The 22,603-nt window shown below is 30.3% G+C and overlaps 1 protein-coding gene across 1 annotated transcript; it reads right to left on the bottom strand.

Moving 5' to 3' along the window:
- Positions 1-15,330: 15,330 nt before the first annotated feature.
- LOC107441027 (protein roadkill) lies at positions 15,331-16,446 on the bottom strand. Its single transcript, XM_016054154.5, has one exon. The coding sequence runs from the start codon at positions 16,444-16,446 to the stop codon at positions 15,331-15,333; it is 1,116 nt and encodes a 371-aa protein (XP_015909640.4).
- Positions 16,447-22,603: the final 6,157 nt, after the last annotated feature.

The raw sequence follows: 22,603 nt of genomic DNA, 5'->3' as shown, positions 1-22,603 counted from the left end.
TCCTTAGCCCTGATGTCGCCATATGATAAGACACTCTCTAGCAAATGATATGCTATTTTTGTAGCTGCTGTGAGAGTGTCACAGTTATTCATAACTGTTTGGCTAATTTTTGCCCATCTGTAGCCAACGCTTATGCTAATTAGTAATTATCTATATTAATTTTGCGAAAATGAAAAGCTTTTGTAAACTAATTTTTTGAAGCATGAAACATTAATCTAATGCTTCATTATTCAGGCTCATAAGAATAAGCTGAAATTGGGAATTATTTGTTGATTTTAATAATTTTCATCGAAGTAGAATTACTAATAGAGTATAACAGTACTACCTGTTAAACTGTTTATTTATTTCTTGCTTAACTTATTTTTACTTTGTTTTGATTAAAGACAGATTTAATGTACATTTGTTAAAGTTATTAACTATTATATGATTTTTATCGAAACTATTTTAAGCTATTTTTGTTATATTTAAAAGCTTACAACTTTAAGTTCTATTATGTGCTCATTGCAAATGAAGTTACAATTGTAACTGAGCAATATGATTGGGTTTAAATTTTCTCCCAATAGAATTAGGGGCTTAAATCTACGAAACCAATCTGCGTCAATAAAATAAAAGATAATTTTGGGATCTTTTAATTAAGTTTTTTAATAATAATCTGGTAATCTGTTCTTCTTCAGGAAACAACAATTGCTATGCCATCGAGGTGGTTGTTGGGCAATGCTCTCAAGTAGTTTGGATATTGTTTCAAAATTTACATTCGCAAGGATCTGAAGATGTTAAAATAAAAGGTAAAATGATAAATACTTTGTTGCAAGCCGTGATGGTTCAGGGGATACAGCGTTTACCTTCCAATGAGGTGAGCCAGGTAGAATTCCAGCAACGGCCGCCGATGCGAATTCCGCATCCGGCTTGCACCGACCAAAATACTGACATAAAATATCCTCAGTGGTAGACTGATCCTGGGTTAGAGTCCCTTTTCCATCAAGCTAACCGTTGGAGGTTTTCGTGATTCTTCCTCTCCGTGTAACGCAAATGCGGGTTAATACAGCAAAAGGACTACGAAGGCAAATTTCTTCAGTATTTGATCTAGAGTTCCATTGTGTTCTGGATTGGAATCAAAACTACAAGGCTACAGAGTCGAACATTAGTAGTCGTAAACCCGAAAATTTTTATTTATGTTCAACGATGGTTATAAAATATTTTTTTAAAAATTCGCTGATGCCGTTATAAAAGAAAAAAATAGAAGCCAAAAAAGTTTTACAGACAGTTAATCATTTACTATTTGATTTACAGTGAGAATATAACTGTTTTAAGTAAAATGTGGAGTGTAATGACAATACAAAGTGATCAATGACTTATTGGTTTGACATCATCAGGTAGTGATTTTCTTTTTTAAAAAAACGGAACTAGTAGCTAATGGAGTAAATTGTCATCCTGCATTAATTATCAGCTTACTATATTGGGAGCCAATTAATGTTACATTGCAGTGTTGGACAAAAATATGGAAACACTAACTCTATAAAAACAATCTTTCTTTCAGCAGCAAATTTATCCGATTTCAAAATTGCTAGTATTAAAACTAGAAGATGTTATCAACTTCCTCTCCTCATTTCGGTCCATCCGAACTACGCATGAGTAAAAATGACGTTTCAAATTGTGCCAACTGTTTTGCCATCTTCCAAAACATTAGCTACCGAAAGAAAGATTGTTTAAATCGAATTAATATAGAGTAGAAGTGTGGCAAATAAAATCATAAAAAATACATAAAAAATAATGCAACCCTAGAGCAGAACAACAGAGCTTGAAATGCATATATCTTTTTGTAGCAAATGTTGTGTTTATTTATGTTTTTCAATGTATGAATTTTTTGCATATCATACAGTGTGCAAAATGTTATCAGCGCATACCTTTATTGTACTTTTTACTTTTGAAATGAATTACAAAATATAATAAATTTTAAACATTTGTTTTCTAAGCATTCGTTATATGTTCGCTAGATAATTTTAATATTTTTTGGTAATTAACAAAATTATTACTAAACAAAATATTCGCAAACAAAGAAAGATTATGAAATATAAAAATAAAATACATTTTTGGTACTCGCTAAAACATAAAATTTAAAGCTAATTTCAAGTGTTCTGACAATTTCATTAGACTAAAAATGTCAGGAAGTATCTTTTTGTTGAAATATTTAAATATAACAAAGTATTTCTGCTTTTTAGTCCTTAAGCAATTTCACAATTACGAAGTCATATGCAGCAATTAACACCAACTGCTGCAACAGTGCATTGCGAAGTTAAGTGTTTCCGTATTTTTGTCCAACTCTTGTACGTAAAATTGCATAAAACAACTTCAACTATTTTAAAGAAAGGAGGTCGACTTTTACACCTTTTTTTCCAGAAAAAAAAGTCGGAACTATTTTTATTTACCTTAACGAATTCCGCGAATTGTCCGTTATTAAACATTTTTTTAACAGCAAACTATTCCAGATATGCATAAACGAATGGGAACAACAAACAACTTAAAAGGAAGAAAAAAGTGCAAGTAAGAGTGTCATCATAAACAAGCTAATCACCAAACAAAGCAAGTTTTTTATTAAAACAGGTAATAATTCAAACGCTTTCAGCTAATAAATACCATCATTAAAATTAAAGTCACAGCTTGACTAAAAGTACTTCATGTCAGTGATCTTGTCTGATGACTTAAAAGGCGGTGTTTAAAGGTCGTCTTTTTTAAAACCCGATCATCAGGCTACCGAAAACCTCCCCTTTTTAGATGGGTCAACGATCGAATGTTTTAAAAATAAGTTGACAGGGAGCTTTTCATATTTATTGGAACATCATCATTTTTTACAATTTATAGTTTGTTTTGATAGGTGCCATCTGCTTTGGTCAGTGGGGAATTTGACATTTCATCAACAAATGCCCCAGAAAGGTCGAATGAGACCCTTGGCTAACAGATAAGAGAAAGCTAATATAGCCACTGGCTTAGGGAAATTTAATTAGAACCCGCTTTATGTTGTCGCTTAACCTGTTCGTTAAGTATAATTTTATTAATCCCGCATCCTCGATGCATACCTTTTTTTCTTCCCACGGTGTTTTTGTGTTTACACATTAGTCCGAGATTCCCCCCCCCCCACCTCTGTAACAGAGAAAACTGGCCGTTATTTTTTGTCCTTGTGCCAAATCAAATGTCAAGTTCAAGGTGAGATGAAAATGTAAGTAGATGTTTTGTGCGATATTACGTTTTCTGGATTAGAGCGAGTAGTTCTTGATCTTCATAATCTCGAAAATCTTCTACTGATCAGTTCATATTCGAGACATATTCTGAGATTTAGAACCTTTTTTTACCATTATTTACACCGATTTACCTTTTTTTAAAATTATCATTGAGGTAAGTAGGTACTCTTCATTCACGTCGCACTAGAGCTACACAATGGGCTATTGGTGACGGTCTGGGAAACATCTCTGGAGATGATCCAAAGACAAGCCATCGCAATTTTGATCCTCTGCAGAGGGGATGGCTCTCCTTATTTAGTATCCGGACGGCCTACGCACGAAGTCGAGCACTTTACAGTGGAACAGTTTAGCGAGGACCGATACCGCGTACCCTCGGTGCCTACGCAGGTAAAGTGGTAACGGTAACCCATCCGCTTACTGACGGCAGCCAGTGATGCTTGACATCGGTGTTTCACTGGGAATCGTGTCTTTACGATCAGCCCACTGCGGAACCCTCTTAGCATTGAAAAGAGTACTTAGACATATTTGGAACCCTCGGTTTTTTATTTCCCTATATAGACTTGTCCACTAAAGTTCCAGTGTGAAACTGGAGCTAGTAGGGGAGAGTGGGGTCAATTGTAAAATTTTTTACTTAACTATTTTTAACTAACAAAAAATCCAATATATTATTAGTATTAATTGACAGACGAGTAAAGTAGACTACCCTCTACTAGGGAAAAAAACCTTATTTTAAATGTTATTATGTTAGTTATTAACAATTTTTGACAATCGTGCACTTGTTACAATTGTCCCCACTTACGGGGTCAATTGTAACAGTTCATAAATTCCACTGAAGCATAGTTAATTATACATATTATCATAGTTGTGATATATTTTCTTATTGATCAAAATAGTAGTGATATTTTAGGAGTAAAAATAATAATGAGCAGAGACCTAAAGGGTTAAACTTTTAACTTTAAGGGGTTAAAAATTTTAATTTATGCTGTGAAAGGTGACAAATAAAATAATGCACATGCAACATAATATTAATGATATAGGAAACTATTGGTGGTTCTTAAAGAGTTAAGTAATGGTTTGTAAGCATAAGATTATTTATTTTCAGCTGTTATAATCGTCCCTTTACTTATTGTTACAATCGTCCCCAAGATGCCATTTCAGCTTCATTTGTTAAAAACAATGCTAGTCAATTAACAAAACTAATCTTTTTTTTTAAATGTTAATTAAGGTGCCCACTTACATATTCGGTTAATACTTTTTATTTGTTTAAACAAAATTACTTTGTTACAATACAATATTCTTATTCCAAAAAAAGTACTTACGTAGCGTGAAAATATCTTTCGTGATGTAACTCTTTCAAAAGTACATAAAAATGGTTGCCAGCAGGGTTTAGTATTGTAAATTTATACATGTAGATTTATTAAATACACCTTGTGCGCCACCTAAGAACCAAATCTAGAACCCGACACTCGAAATTTTTGCTCTGTTACAATCGTACCCTGTTACAATTGACCCCACTCTCCCCTATCACACTGTACTTTCGTTCAAATTAACCAGCTTATGAAACATCGATTCCAATTTGGATACTGGGCTCAGCATAATTCCATTCCCAGTATATGATGGTTGTGGTTTAATGCTGGTGCTGTACCGGATCTTGCATCATACTGGAACTGGTATGATACCAGTTTATGGAATACCGGCTCTAGTATAGTACTGGCTCCGATATGAGTTATACCGGTTAATGAAACACCTATTCCGGTATAATACTTGATCTGAAATGATACCGGATACAGTATCTGTAATATACTGGATCTATGATATATGGTTTTCTATAATATACAGGATCCGATATGATACCTAATACAGTATTATACAGGAACCATGTGTTTCATAAACCAACTTATTTTTTAAACCTATAATGAATGTTTTCCAACAATAAAAAGATTAATTTTATTAACCAGCATTACCAATTTATTTCGTTTCACTAATGTATTTCTTTTTTATTCATATTTTTAATCCATTCTTTCTCTTCTTTAGAAGAAAAAAAACATTCTTGTTGATATACATTAAATTCAATAATGGCAAGTTCAAGAAAACGTAAGTAAGATGGTTTTGAGTATTATCAGGTTTTCTACAATAGAGCGAACAGTTCCCAAATTATTCTTGCATTACCTTGAAGAGGATTGGGTACTTGCACTTATAAGAAGATCACAATGCTCACACACGTGACCTATGACGTCAGCGTCAGCTGATCGTTTACAAGAAAAATGGCGTGTTAAAGTTGAGCTAAGCTTCTCCACATAAGTCAGAATGTTTCTTACCATGAAGTTGATTAAACACAGCGCCGTATCGCACATCGAATTCGTTGAAATATAATTCTTTCTCGTCTACGTCTTTTACTTAAGTTCGATTTATTATTTGCTTGTGTATTTTATTGTAACCATGATATATTTTTGTTTTGTGTATCTGGCAACTTCGATGCATAATTAGTTTGTGTATGTTATACATGGCTTCATGTCTGTCTTTGTGTTAAGTAAGAAATATATAGTGAAAGAATTGAGATCTTTGTGCAAGAACATAGAATGTATCACTTAAGAGAATTGATATTTGACGGTATTGGCTTACTCGAAATAGAATGGAAAGAACAGTTGCAAACATAAACAAATATCACGTTTCAACAACCAATCAGGATCGATATACCCACGCAACGTCACTTGCAGGTATCTCATTTTCAACCGATCAGTTTATGACTGTGGCATTAACTGAGATTCATTGTTTTTCCCCTCATGTGGATCAGCATATTTTTATATTAACATTGATTAAAGTACTTACAGATATTTTAATTATGTTTAAATTTATATCTCACCAAAGCTAAAATTTTTTTTTACCCGTTTCCTGCTACCGTTGCGTTCGCACATCACTTAGTATTTATGTAAAAAGTACCTTTTTGAAAAAAGCAGTTGGGAATTCGAGCTCAAGATAAGTTAATACTTTCGAATATGACAAGCAACTTGTTTTTAAAATTATTGTAATTAACATATATAATTAGCATATAATTAACATATTTTGTTAAGTACGAACAGGGGTTCCCAAATGATGTTCCGCGGAGCCTTAGGCCTCCGTGGAAGAGAGTTAAACGGGTTTCGAGAGTTAGGACTTTTTTTTAAAATTCATTTTTAACATTCTTGTAACTAGTAATTATATTTGGATCCAATCAATAAACCATTATTTACTTATTTCTTTGGTTATTTTTGAGATAATATTTAAAGTAAAAGGCCAATCAAAAAATTTGCACTTTTTTTTTAAAACTTAATTTTTCAAATAATAATGTATTGAATAAACTATGAAAAGGACATGCATTTATAAAATATTGCATTAGTACTTGACATCGCTCTTTTCAAACCAAAATAAAATAAATAGATTATTATTAAAAAAATACGTTTCCCTACTACCTATTTCAAACGTTTATTTATTTTATTTTTAGTTCTAGTTCTTTGTATATAGTCGTTATAGTTCTTTTAGTTTTTATTTTAAAGAAAACCACAATTGGACTTTCTTCATTCATTTTCAGCTTATGTTTATACACCAAAAACAAATTCATAACAAGACTTGATTCAGTTCCTGGATTGTGAATTTAACTGTCGGATACAAAACCTAGAGTAAGATTATTAATGATAAAACGATGAAAAAATGTCTATCTTCGTATTAAAAATTTTCAAAATAAAGTAGTCTTATATAGGTTAATACGTTCACAATTGTCTTTATGTACTTCCGTTGATCGTGATTCCGTTGAAATAATGTTCATCATTTAGGGTTCCATAGACAGAAAAATAATTGGGAACCACTGATCAAGAATATCTTTGTTACAACTAAATAGTTTTTAAAAAAGAAATAAAACTATTAAATTGCCAGCTATCTTTTTATCAAAAAAAAAAAAATATACAAAAAAGACCAGTTTGTAACTTTTTAAAGAAAAATATACAATTAAAGAAAAGTATACAAAAAGACCAGTTTTAATCTTCTTTTTTTTAAAGGTATTTAAAAAAAAACAAGAGCAATAATGATTTATGGGACATCTAAAAAAAAGTTATTTTAAAATGAATTATAGCATAGTAAGAAAAAAAAAAAAAGCGTAGGCAATGGCATTTGCATTTATTTTTCTTTCACACCCTTGAAAGGAATGAAAGGAATTCTTGCTTTCCAAATTTCGGGGTTTAAAATTGCTTGAAATTTTTCTTGAAAAAATTTAGGATTTCTATTGCTGAAACAAATTTTTTTTAATAATTATGCAATTTCGCCACATTCTCTTATGCAAAATGTTTCACATATTGATAGCAACAATTGAAGGGTAACTGTAAATTATTTTTTTATGGTCAAGAATAAAAAAAAAAAATACATCAAATTAAGTATTTTTGAAATATTTCAAAACACTTTAGGAAAATTTAAATTTTTGGTGATTCGAACTTTTTTTCTCCTGTTTAATTTTGAATTACTTAGACTCGACTGTAATAGTAATAATTAAGAATTATTACTATTACTATAAAAATAAATAAAATGAAAAATATGTGATTACTTTTTATGCAATGTAATCAATGTTTGGAAGATAAAAATAGAAGCATTGCGCTGTTGGAATCAATGTTAGAAGGGCTACACGGTCTAATTATAGGCGCAATCTAAAACATCCGCTTTTATTTTTTAACTGTTTATTATGAATTAATTTAACTGTTTAATCAGAAATTATATAATTGCCAAACCTTAAAATATATTTACCATTTTATTAAAAATTATGCTGTGCACTTTTTCCACAAGAAACAGCATGTTTTTTCATATTTGTTTACTTTGAAGAAAAAAAAACTTTGAAATCATAAAGTCTAAATTCAATGGAATCCCTGCAAGTGACGTAGTGCGGGTATATCGATCCTGATTGGCTGTTGAAACGGGGCATTTGTTTACGTTACCAACTGTTCTTACTATTCTATGTCGTGTAAGCGAAGCCCGTCAAGTACCAATTCTTTTAAGTAACACAGCCTATATTCTTTCACAAAGACTCTTTGAAAAAAATTTCAATTCTTTCACTATATATTTACACAAAGACTTAACACAAACACAAAACCATGTAGAACATAAACAAACTTATTAAGCATCGAAGCTGCCAGGTTCACAAAACAAAAACATATCGCCGTTACAATAAAATACATAAACAAATGATAAATCTAAGTTAGCACTAGATTTCTCAAGGAAGTCGTTTTGACTGCTTTTTAATTTCAATTAGAAAAACAATGATGTATATATAATGACACAACTTCTTAGAATTTTGTGATTTTTTGTACAACATAATATTTTTTTATTGTTAATATTTACTAGTAACTGGTTATATAACTGTAAATAATCTAAAAAATATTAATAATTAATTTTAAACAAATTTCTTTACACATTAGTTATTCTTTCATTTTGACTGCTTTTGGACAATATAGGTATATAGTACTAAGTTTCAGTCTTTCTAGTGTTAAGTAAAAGAAGTAGACGAAAAAGAATTATATTTCAACAAATGCTATGTGCGTTGCGGCTCTGTATTCAATTAATTTCAAGTTAATTAACATTCTATCTTATGTGGAGAAAATTAGCTCAACTTTGATACGTCTTTTTGCTGATAAAGATTAGCTGGCTCTGGCGTCATAGGTCACATGCGTGGATATTAGTTGTCTTCTTCTTCTTGGAGTGCAAGTACCCAATTATAAATAATTTTATGCTAAACAACCCACAGACATTATAAAACAGCATGAAAAATTTTCATTAAGAAATAATATGCCTAAGTCACCATTTACTCTGAAATAAAAAAAACCTACAGGAAGTCTTGTTGTCCTCTGACGGACTACCTGAACGTGACAATTTTTTTTCTCCAGTCTTTCCTCTTCATTGAATTCGGTGCGATAGGTCTTAAGGGAATTCGAACAACTTAATTTCAGATAACAAAGTATTGCTTTGACGCAAAGTCAGTGCCTGATTTATTATAAAGCCATCGAGGTTAAGGCCTGGGGCCCATGCATCTCTTGGGGGGCGCGTAAATGTTACAAATTATTTATTTTTGTGCTTTTTCTCACGAACTGATTATTAGGATTATGAGTTAACAAAAATATTTATAAACATAAGCTCAAATTTACTAATAAATCGTAATTTACTCATGTTATAAATAATTTAAAGGTACTTTATAAGTAAGCACTAAGAAAATTAGGTTTAAATTTGAACCAGAAGTTAGTTCAAATTTAGAAGTATTTTCGGAAGTTACGATAAGAGGGTACTGGCAGTTTTGCGTCTAGGACTCCTGCATTTCTAAATCAGGCTATGCTCATAAGCTGGGGGAAAAAATAGCAGAAGAAGAAAAAATGCTTCAAAATCAGAAAAAAATGCCGCCACTACTTACTACTTGTTACTTGCCACTACTTATTACTTGTTTTTAGTAGCTAACTAGTTTTTCGCCATTGAAAACAAATTAGTTATATTGAAAAATACGTCGAAAGACGATAAAAGCAAAAGGAAAAAAAAGAAGAAAGAAAGAAAAAAAGAAAAAAACAAGCAGAAATTAATATGATCGAATTTTCAACCGGAAGTTGAAACAACCTTAGCAAATACTGCCCCCTACCGTTGAGAACACGAAACACTGTCAAGAATTAAGTTATTCGTGTTTTCATTGTATTTCTAACATTCAATGCAGAAGTTGTTAACTGATTGAAGACGATTGGCAAAAGAACTAAATGAAACCAAAATCATATTTTTTCAATTTTTTTTAAAATTTATAGCAAACACCATGAATAAGCAAGCAATTATTCTGTTTCATAATCAGTAAATACATAGATTAACTCAGTTTTTGAAAATTTACACGTTGTGAAATATTTGGAGACATTCCAAACCTATGGTAATGTGCGAAGCAAACTTGTTCCGTAAAGCGAACCATACATTTAGCATAGTTATCTTTGCGGATTGACGAGCGTTAGCAATTAAGGGCGAAGACCACAAGTTTTACATAAAATTAGTTCGAGGTTGACGGGAAAATAAAAATTTTTAACCAATTTTTCTCAAGAATTATAATTATAAATTTCTTTGAAAACGTAACGTTACAATTAAGTTTTTCCTTTTCTTTTGTTCTTTTTTGTTTAAAAAAAAGAAAAACTGAAGTAAAACTTTTAATACAGATATGTTTTCAATTTAACTATTCTTTGCTTATGTCATAAATTAATGTACGAAATTAAAAGTTAAACGTTGAAAAATACTCTTCAAAATTTGTTCAAAATTTCATATGGGTGACACATCAAACAAATATCAAAATTTTGATTTATGACATATACAGCTTAGTTATTAAAATTAAATGTTCAGTGTGCAAAAATATAAACTGACCATCCTGAATAACTTTTGATCTATTGATCGGATTTCCACGTTCTGGGACTCAATCTTAATGGTTTGAGGAGGTAACGGCAATTATACCAATTAACAAGTTCAGAGGATATTTCAAAATACGAAATCAGACACGAAAACGCACTTTCTCTAAATAAACATACCCTTTTCTCGAAAGATTCGGTTTTCTAACACCCAAATTATATGGGATAGCCGCAATCAAGGAAATATTGTCCCCAAAGATAGGTCTGGAGAGTTATTTAAAGTTTGGACCCCTTAATGCTAATTTCAATTTCTGCGTATTTAGCTATTATCTCTAGAAATTTTCCAGCTAATTAAAAACAATTCACATACAATTATAAAATACCTTGACCAAAGATAATTCCATGTCAAAACTAATTTTTAGTAATATTTATCATTTTATTTAATAATAGTTGAAAACATTTTGAATTGTATGGTATAAAATTCTTTACATTATTTTAAAGAATGCAATTTTGCAGAGCAAAATACAAAATTTGGGTGAAATCGGTCGAATAGTTCCTTAGAAATCGAATTTTAAAGAAATTGTATATTTAAAATTTGATTTGTCAGAAAACTCTTCGACTGATTTCGCTCAAATTTTGCTCAAATTTTTCCCACGTAAAATTGCATTTTTTTAAATGATGTCAAAAACTGAATACCTTACAATTCAAACTTTTTCGACTGTTATTAATAAAATAGATCAAAAGTAATAAAGAACTATCAAAAATTATTTTTAAGTGGTTTTATCTTCGGATAAACAAATTTGTATCTGTGTGTAAAAATTTTTTAATTTGCTGGAAAAGTCCTTGAGATATTGCGAAATACGCAAAAAGTATAATTAGCATGAAGGAGTTCATTTTGGATCGCTTTCCTAACCAAACTATGCGGACCATATTTTCCAGATTGCGGCTACCCCCTATATTTTGGAGTTCGAAAATCCAAATCCGTCAAAAAAAGTTTATGTTTATTCAGAGAAAATACGTTTTTGCCTCTGATTCCGTAACTTACAATATCACCTACACTTTTTAATTAACATATTTGAGACCCTTAGGAAAATTTGCAATAGGTTTGCCATAAAAAATGCCATAAGATATTCCTATGGGGTTTTGCCTATGGTAACATTTTGCCATCCACTTTTGCCATATACGTATGGCAAAATCTTGCCATATCTATATGACAAAATTTTACAAATTCGCCATTCATATATTGCCATATATTTAGGCCTATGGCATACTGCCATACAAATTTCTATGGTTGTCATAGGCGTATGGTATCGTGTCGTACAAATTTCTATGGTAACCATAGGTTGCCATAAATTACCATATGTTTCTCTATGGCAAATTTTCCTAATCAACCCTTCAAACCGTGAAGATTAAGTCCTAAAACGTGAAGATCCGATCATAAGATCAAAAGTTATTCAGGGTAATCAGCTTATTATTTTTTTACACACTGTACTTCAATTGTATTCTTAAATCAGTTACTATTTCCAAATTTCTACTACAGTTGAAGAAGAAAAAAATATTTTTATCACTATATACGTTAAATCTATTCGTCACTATTTCTGTATTATCAGGGCAAGGTATATCGTTTATCATTTTTTTCCTCTTTTATAATTAATTATTTTAATTAAAAAATTCTGACTATTATTACAAAAATAAAATAAAATTATCTGTAAATTATAAACCACTTAATTTTAATTAAACTACCTTATTTGTATTTAAAATTATAATTTATATGGATTATTTATATTTAAAATTATGGTTCTATAGTAGAGTAACTAACATTAAAAATTAATACCAATTCCCTACTATATAAGACACGTTAACGTTATTTTATCTCGAAGTTCCTTTTGATAGATGAAGGTTGTCATGGTCGTTTAAAACATACCCCATAGCATCTTTTTCTCATATGATGACCTATATTAAAAATGTGATGTTTAAGTTATTTTAAAACTATCACCACACTATCATCGTTTGAATCAAAATATGCAATGCTAAATAATTTTTCATAGAAATTAAAATAATAATTTTTTATTTAAATTGATTTTTGTAACAGTTTATAAAAAGAATAAAAAATAATAATGAAAGAATAAAAGCATATTCATATTGTAAAAAACAATAAAAACCTAAAAAAAAAATTCTAACAAACAAATTAAACTATGATATAAACCCTTTTTTATTAATAACTAATTTATTTTTTATACTTATACTATCGATACTTTTAACTTATTTTTTTAAAACTTATACTACATATGCTTTTACTTTATTTACTTTGTAACTTTTTTAATCAACTCTAAGTTTATACAACTTTATAATACTTTTACTTGATTAATATATCTATGATTCAAATTTAAAAAAAAACATTAAATCGTCAAATAGAAAAATTCCTCTTAATACTAGTCTTAAAACTGACTGCAGCCATATTATAATTTTTGTTTTAAATACGTAATAGTAACTACTAATGCTTTGCTTAACCAAGCATGAAGAAATCATTTCAAATGATGCTGGGCACTTACAAGTTAAAGTAGAATCACTGAAATCGTTTGCAGATTACATAAAATATGTAAACTGTTGTAAATCTGTGGCGTAACTACCATTTTAAATATTAAATACCAATTCACTAGTATATAAAGCACATTAACTTGACTCTAACATGAGGTACCTTTTGGTAGATGAAGGGTGACTTAGTCGATAATTAAATCCCTTCAATGTGATATGAATTTGCTAACATTGATAGACGGTCCACATTAAACAGTTGATATGCTTAAAATATAGCGATCAAAAAAATATCTTGTTGAAGTAAATGAAAGTCTCTCGGTCAATAAACAAAATTGAAGAAAAAAATTGAGAGGAATGATATAAAAAATTAAGAAAATAATGAGCAAATATTACATAAAAAAAATCAGCATAAATCAACTAGTAGTATTTGTTCATCGAATTCTATCACAGATAAAATTCTGGAAGGAGAGTAAGGTGGCGTAACTACCACTACAAATATTAAATACCAAATCACTAGTATATAAAGCACGTTAACTTGATTCTATCTTGAGGTACCGTTTGATAGTCGATAGTTGACATAGTCGATAATTAAATCCCTTCAAATCAAATAATTATTTTGTACTTATAATTAAAATTGTTTAGTCAAAAAGTATTTTTTTTTTCATTAAGATTATTATATTCATTAAGATTATTATTAAGATTAAAAAAGATTATTATTTACACATCCGTTTATTTCTTAATCTCAAAGAAAAAACAACATTCAGAATCCAAATGTTTTAATTGACAGTTTTTAACTAATATTAGAATTTACTAACTTTTAACTAATACTGGAATAATATTACTTGTACTGTATAATATTACGTATACCAGCTATCTGTCATATTAAAGTATTTATAAAAATTTTTAATAAGATAGCAAAAATAGTAGATTTGGTTAATATCTATAGTTGGCATAAAAACTTAAAATTGTATCACAATGTACTTTCCTTTATGTTATGGTAATGCTTTATGTCACAGTAATGCTTTATGATATAGTATATTTCTTTATGATATACTATAGTACAGATCACCAGGCGAAGATTCCCAGCGAGTTTTCGTTTGAAACATAATAAATATTTCTTTTCATAACAAGTATTTGTGATTAATTTCCTCAAAGCAGTTAAAATAAAAGTTTTAACATGTGCATTATAGAAAATATGTTTACATATAATTGCTTAATATGTGTCGCAAGCAAATTGGAAAATTTTAGCTCCCTGAAAGTACCTTCGACATTTTGTATTGCTCCTGACTAATTGGAAAAATCTCCTGTATTTTCGAATCAGTCTGATATTTTAAGCTCATTATAATTTACCCATATCCTTTTAGTGTAGTTATATTATCCATATCCTTTAAGTTAAATAATTTATAGTTATATTACACATATCCATAATAGATAATTATCCATATCCTTTTACCCTTTAGTACATATTTTTTAAGCTTATTATAATTAGCCCATATCCCTTGAGTTAAAAATGTTTGAAAATTATTTATTTAACCTGAATTTACATAGGCTTACTCTGATGAACCTTATCTTCTACAAGTGCTATGAGTATAGAAATTTGAAAATGAACTCAAAATTTATTGTTAATTAATAATTAAAAAAAGACATATTACAACAGAATAGTTAATTTTTTTAAATGTGTTTTTAAATCGTGATTTCTTAAAATTCACACAATTTTTTTAATATTTTTATTTATTTGATTTTTAGATTTTAACATACTTTTTAACATAACATAATTTTTTGCCGGAAATTTTCTATTGGTAAACTATTTTTTTTAATTCAATTAAATATTTTTTGATGAATGCAATTAGTTTCAAGAATACTACCGAAATCATGAGATTTTTAAAAAAACAAAAACATCAAGAGTTTCAAAATTTCAACTTACTTCTGAGTGCATATTATGTTTATTTCTTGAAACATATGATATTCTCTGATTTGCCCAATTGTAAATGAGCTTATTGCAATGAGCCTAAAAACTGTGAAGCTGATTAAAAAATACTGGAGACTTTTGCAATTAACCTGGCGTGTTGCAAATTATCGTCGGTTGTTTGCAAAGAACCGGATCATTTATTTAGCTTACGACACGTCTATATTTTCGAACAAAAATATTAAACAAATTATATGAATCATCCAACAAACACTATTAAGTACTACTTCCTTACTGGGCTATCCTCAGATGTGCTTTTGACATTAAATTTTTTACTAAAACGATATTTTATAGTATACTCTAATAGTTCAATTATTAAAGTGTGATTTTTCTCTTTCAATGCTTTCAATTCATTAGTGTCCTCAAAATAGCTAAAATAGCAACTAATATAATTCATAACATAGTCTTTCAAACCACTGTCGTACAAATCGGCAACTGTTAACATTTCCAGGGCGTTGTCAGCTGTCAAACTAGACTTTAGGTATTCCACACAAATTCTAACTAATCCGGAAATCTCATACTTATCACCCACAAACAAGAGATCACAAGCCATCTCGTAATCTAAATCTGTCACCTGACTGCTGTACAAGAATTTCAGCATTTTTTGTAAAACGGGTAACTTCACGTCCGTTAGCACCAGTTCGTTACCTTCGCCTTCGACCATACTGGATTTGAACATGGCTGCGAAAATAGGTGACCTCGCCGACATGACGTTCTTGTGAGCAAGAATTTCTGAAGAATCACATTTGATAGTCACATCTGAAAACGTACCTTCTTCTAACAGAGACAAAAAATCATAAGACAATTGCGCTAACGGATTGTTCTGTATGATGTGTATCTCCGATGAGTTAACTTCACCCCCAGTGTTGACCACAACATCGTCAGAATGTGAAATGGACACATTACCTTGGACACACAGTTTCGAGTTTTCGAAAACTATATAAGAAAATTCAGACATTGTTAAGTCCAGTGGTATAGGCAAAGTAGAATCGCCATCAGCTAGATAATTGCTTAAGTCCGTCTTGCTTAACCGTTTGTGCGTGGTCAGGTCGTACAGGGAAACGGTGCCTTCAATTTCGACTGCCCCATCACTGTTATTTCTTTCCAGCAACAGGATGGCATTTTCTTGCTGACCATAAAACGATTGGTCATATATTTTAGTATGTTCGAACTGCAATAACCATTCCGTATCTGCCGCAGTACCTAAATGGAATTTCGATACCTTGATAACAGTGCTCGGTGGTTCGTAAGGCAAAACGGGATTTTCTCCATTTCCATACAATGTTCGAATTCTACTCAATTCTAAGTCAACGGTCCATGAGAAAGGTATGTCTCCCATTTTTGCTGCTCGGAATGACCACCGAAGAGAAATTTAAAACGAATCTGATGTGAAATTGAAACGAACGCTGTTAAAATGTTTCAGTGAATGACGAAAGTATTCTAATCTGGAAAAGTAAACAGTGATTATTTCCTTTAAAGGGACGGGACAGTGAACTTGGCATCTTTCCCAGTTTCTCTTTTTATCTTTTTATCGTGTTTCAATTTCGGAAGTTACGACCTTGCTTTTTTTTTATGAAAATAATATTCCTAACTGTCCTAACGGAGTAGTTTCACTTTCACTTGACTGTTATTTTTCGCGATTTCAATTAAATAATTATAGAGATGAGATGAATGGAAAGATCTTTTCTTTAGTCTAACTTTTTGCTCCTCTATTTTACGCACGAATAAATAAACTTTCGATATAACTTTCGATTCTTTAAACGATAAAATATTTAAAGAAACTTTCCTTGTTACTGAGAAATGCGCAAGCATCAGAAATTATTAAATAACTTATTTATTTCAAGTGTTTTTTTTTACATAACAAAGTTGGAAAGGTAACTGATAACGTGGAAATAAGCCTGTATCAATTCGTTGCTTTTATTTTGAGTATCGTCAGCTGCTGAGCAATTAAGTTCTGGAATAAACATTCTATGGCAACGGTTCCCGAATGGTGTTCTGTGGAACCCCAGAGTTCCGTGGAAGGTTCACATGGATTCCGAGACGTGGAAATGTTTTTAAACCAGTTATGACTTTCGAAACTTGTACTTATATATATATATCTAATTATTAGTCCATTACTTATATAATATTTCCGCTACTTTTATGAAATCGTTTAATTGAAATGTTTGTGAAAATAAAAATTTCAAAACATTGTTTTTCTGATAATATAATGAATGAATTATGAAAAGGATATGTATGTATGAAAAATTCGATTAGTATTCCTCATAAATTAAAAATAACCAAATTCAACAATGCCAAAGCATGTTTGCCTGATAACCATTCTAGACATTCCATTTTTTGATTTTATTTTATTGGAAAACATATTTCAGCTCATTTATTTTTAGTTTATGCACGCATTAAAACCAAATTAAGAATCAGACTGGATGCCTCTCCAGACTTGCGAATTCAACTAACTATTTGACGTGAAACTCAATGTAAAGACTAAAATTGATAAAACGATATGATGCAAAACTTTCCTTCATTAAATATTTTCAAAATAATCAATAAAATTTAGATTATTACAAATTCTGAAAAATATTTAAAGCCTTTCTTTAATTTATGAGTACATAATTGCTAAAGAAATTTATTTATTAAGCTTCCGGGTTCGACCAAAATAAGGTCGATCATTTAGGGTTACACTACCACAAAATTGGGAACCGGTGCTCTCTGGAGCTACGTTACCAGAGCAGAGGCGCCAGGATGGGTAATCACGGAAGGTCGCTGTGATCTCCCAAATATTATCACTATTCGGCAAATTTTGTCAGCGAAGTCGACACATTAATGAGATTTCTTTTTCTTTATTTTTCAAGAAAACCCAAATAAAATTATTCAATATTACACCTTTATTTAACTTTTTCATATAAACATAAAAATTTGAAGAAAAAAAAATATTTCAGGAATCTACATCACAATTCTTATATCAACCTCAACTAATACATTCATCTTTGTCACCCAGAAGCTTATTTTTCAATCAATTGTCATGGAGCTCCAATTACCAATTACAAGCGAGCTACTTTCATCAGAACTTCAGAACCTATTTAACTCGTCTTCATAAATCTCTTTTTAATGTTTTATAAAGGGAAAACTGAAAGAAATGTAACAGTGAATAATTGATTACCGCTTTCCGACATAAACAAACGGGCGCAAAACTAAAAAGAATGAAATATAAAATTCACGAACACCTTATGCTGAAAAATACACTAAACTAACTTAATACTTAACTAAAAACAAACCTTTCTTCAGAGCCATGTCTGCTCAGGGAATAGAGCGTTCGCATTCCAATAAGGTGAACCGGGTTCGAATCCCAGTGATGGCTGGTCGATACGAATTCCCCATCCGGCTTGCACTGACCACAAGGCTGACTACAGTGGTAGACAAATATCTACAGTGGTCGGCAGATCATGGGTTAACCGTCATTAGCTCATGGGTTAGCCCCCTTGCCGTCAGTCCAACCGCGGGAGGTTTTCGTGGTTTTCCACACCGTGTAACTCAAATGCGGGTTAGTTCAAATCTAAATTTTCTAAATCGAAGAAATTTTAATGAAGAATAACTGTTTCCTTTAAATCTATATTACTGCAAATAAGTGCAAATTTGAAAAATTATTGTTTGGCGGTGAGTTGTATTTGAAAGATTCAACCTTTAACGCAGAAAAAAAGACACCGGTGTTTCATGCTATATTTCATAACCATCAATTATTAAAATGATAAATATAATATTTTTCACTTATTTTGACCTAAATTCATACAAAGTAATAAATGAGCAATATGTGTAAATGAAAATTATGTTTGTTATATGTTGTTCATATGAAAAATATGATTAGTAAAAATTCTGAGTTTAAAGGGTTAATCCAACTCAAATTGTTTGGGTACAAGGTATTCAGTGCAATTATTTGTAACTTAAGTATTGTTGTTTGACAAGCTAAATTAATTTAAATTTATTTATTAATATATTGTATTTCATTATATTAATGTAGTTATATATTAATGAAATTTATTTTGTCACATAAATTATTTTATTATATTAAGATATTAAAATATTTGTTAAATATATTTATTAAATCAATTATTTTATTTTATTATAAAATTTATTAAAATGAATTAATTTATTTAAATAAATTTAAATTTATGTTTCTTTTAACAATGACGAATTCTTTAAGAAAACTCTTGCTTTTTACTGAGAGTAGAAATGAGAGGTATTTGCAATTTTATTAAATTTCATAATACTATTTAATATTCACGGTAACAAAAATTTTATTAATTTCAAATATATTTAATTTATTAATTTATTTAATTTAATGATTTTTTTAATTTATTAATTTATTTAATTTAATGATTTTTTTAATTTATTAATTTATTAATTTAAAGATAATTTAATATAATAGTTATTAATTATTATAATAAGTAATAATAATTTGATTTATTATTATTTAATTTATTATTATTGTTTAATTTATTAATTTTCTTATATATTTAATTCATTAATATTATTCAGTTCAATGTAAATAATGTAGTTTCAAAAATTAAATAGCTGTAAAAAGCCGTTAGATTATTCCGAATCTTTCGTATAGCATTTTTCCCCTATCTTCTTAAATTGCAAAAAATAGTCTTCTCTGCACGTTCATTTTCCATAAGGAGACGATTAAAGTGTCTTTTTCAGTTAAGAAATAGCATTCCCTGATAACACACACTTGTCGGAAAGAGGCTTTTCTCACAGCAAGTCAGTTCATGGTTTATGAGGCCTAATCTACCATCATGGAGCGTCGGCTTTGTCTCTAATGATTCTTAAAAATGGATATAAACGATCTCGTTTCTTTTTTGATTAATTCACTCATGGCTTGAGGGAAAAGCTGACCTTTTTGATCATTAGTTTTCTGTACTTTCGAGCCACATTGATAACACCTTTGCTATTGGCATTCAAGAGGACATTAAAATAGCTTCAAGTTCCAGAAATACTATGCCCGAGTCTTTATTTATTGCATCATCTAGATGGGAGAGATTCGCCGGTTTCAAAGAAGAAATTTTTGTTCTGGTATGGCTGGTTCTGGAGGATGAACCAGTTCTGAGAAGAAGAAGAAAAAAACGAATTTAATTTAAAGGAAAGTTGAAGTCGGTACATGGTCTTATAATAACACTAACTCACAAATGATAAGTTAAATGTAAAACCTTATCCTACCAGGAAACTTTAATTAACCTTCCACTGTAAAGTGGTGGAGAGTTTAATTATTCGCAGTTTCTATTTCTTCTTCAGTTTTTCATCAACAAAAGTAGGGTAAATGTTTATAGATTTGAACCACTTTTTTTATCTGTAATGTAACTGTTAGAAAATTTGGACATAGCATCATTCAAATTTAATTCAAAGATTCTAAATTGTACCATACTATCATAATACTTAAACTTGATTACACTGTAATGGTTCAATTAGTCCGAAATACTAACCTGTTTGGGAGGTTGCTACAAATGTATGATATTAGGATTCAAGATAAGTTTTTTTTTTTTTTAACTTTACGCGGATTTTTTTAAATATTTATAGGGGAAAGTATTGTATCTTTATCGATTTTGTCGTTTTGTTCTTTTATGCAAAATGCAATTATTCAAATAACTCAGAAATTTGTGAGAAATTCATAGATGATATTAGGATTCAAGATACCTAATTTTTTTACTTAACTTTGCCCCGATTTTTTTAAATATTCATAAAGAAAATTATTGTTACCTTGGATCGATTTTGTCTATTTATTTATTTATTTATTTATTTTCAAAATATAATTATTCATATAACTTAGAAATTTGTTAGAAATTCATATATTATATTAGTCTATAAATACAAACCCTTCATGGGTGAATACTGTCAGGCTTTTCTAATATTTTTTTTCTTCCTTTTTCCAATTATCACAAAAAACAAATGTAGCTACAAAGGAAGGTGGAAATGTACGAGACACGCAGTTAGAATGTCAAGAGGAAAATTAACACATATTTTTCATTCTTGGGCCTCTGATGGAAAAAAAGGGCAAGACCGAAAAGGACTTGGGAGAAACAAATAAAGGGAGATTTTAAAAGAGCAATATTTAAGGATTAGGGGAAGTCAGATCTCATGGAGTCTTAGGCTGAATACCTTATGGGCCAAACAGAGTGGAGAGCGTAGGTATAGTTCGTTCACCAGGAGTTGGCACTTGGCTCCACCTCTTCGGACGCAGAGTTCATTTCAGCGCGGGAGTAAAAAGAGAAACATCTCCGCTCTTGAAATTGAGACAACCCTTAATGCGCGCCAAACACAAAATTGAATTTTTTCCAGTCACTTACTTCGCTTTATCATCTGCTATTGTACCTTTCGTTTCTCTAGATAGTTAAACATATTTTAAATTTAAAAACTGCTGTTTATCCCAGGACAAACTATGTCTCAAAAAGGACAAACTATTCACTCAAAAGAGAGAAATACCATAAAAAATGGAGCGAAATATCATCAAATTTACGAAATATTTAATGTTAAAAAAAATGCAGATGAAGTTTGAGAAATAAATATTTTTGCCCTACGATCGCCAAATAGCAACCTTGTTCAGGATTGCTCACAATCTTCTCCCGAAAATAGCGAAATAGTATCGTCGCATACCACGTGATGAAGGCGGAGCCAAGTGCCAACTCCTGGTGAACGCGATATAAGTAAGAACTGTCATGATTTTCAGGGGAGAAAATTAAGCTAGAAGAATCGGCCCAAATCACAACATTGTCTTGCACCTCTCTAAAAAACTTTTTTTATTTTTTTATTTTAAGAGTTGCCAAGTCCTGATACATACCGCTAGGTTCCATACACTCACAGATAGGATTATGATCATGTAGTTATAGCATTTTAAAGCTAAAACCATATGCCCGAATTCTAGAAAAAAATTATATCTAACTCGAAATCAAAAAAAATATTGAGTTATCTGGTGATAATACTACATCTCTACAATATGAAGAAAAAAAACCTTTTTAAAACATTTAATAGGGCAATTGCCCGTTGTTTCTCTCACACATTTCTTCGTACTTTTCACCGTGGTCAGACTCACGATTTCGCTGTTTTCAATCCAGATCAAACCGGCTGAAGTACAATGGGATACCTGCAACTGACGTAGTGGGGATATTTTGATCCTGATTGGTTGTCGAAGCGTGGCATTTGTTTACGTTCGTAACTGTTCTTTCCATTCTATTTAGAGTAAAACAAGCCCGTCAAGTATCAAATCTCTTAAGTGGCACATTCCAAATTCTTTCACAGAGATTCTTTCTCAATTCTTTCACTATATATTTACACAGAGACTTAACACAAAGACAGGCAAGAAGCCATGTGGAGCATAAACAAGCTAATTATATACAAGCTAATTTGCCAGGTACACAAAAGAAATATCACTGTTACAATAAAATACGTAAACAAATAATAAATCTAAGTTAAGTAAAAAGAAGTAGACGAGAAAGAAATATATTTCAACG

Source organism: Parasteatoda tepidariorum, chromosome 7 (genome assembly GCF_982258835.1).
Source record: "Parasteatoda tepidariorum strain Cologne lab strain chromosome 7, Ptep-v5.0, whole genome shotgun sequence".
Lineage (NCBI taxonomy): Eukaryota > Metazoa > Arthropoda > Arachnida > Araneae > Theridiidae > Parasteatoda > Parasteatoda tepidariorum.
Note: the sequence above shows the minus strand (reverse complement) of the source record. Positions and strands in the feature narration are given on the sequence as shown.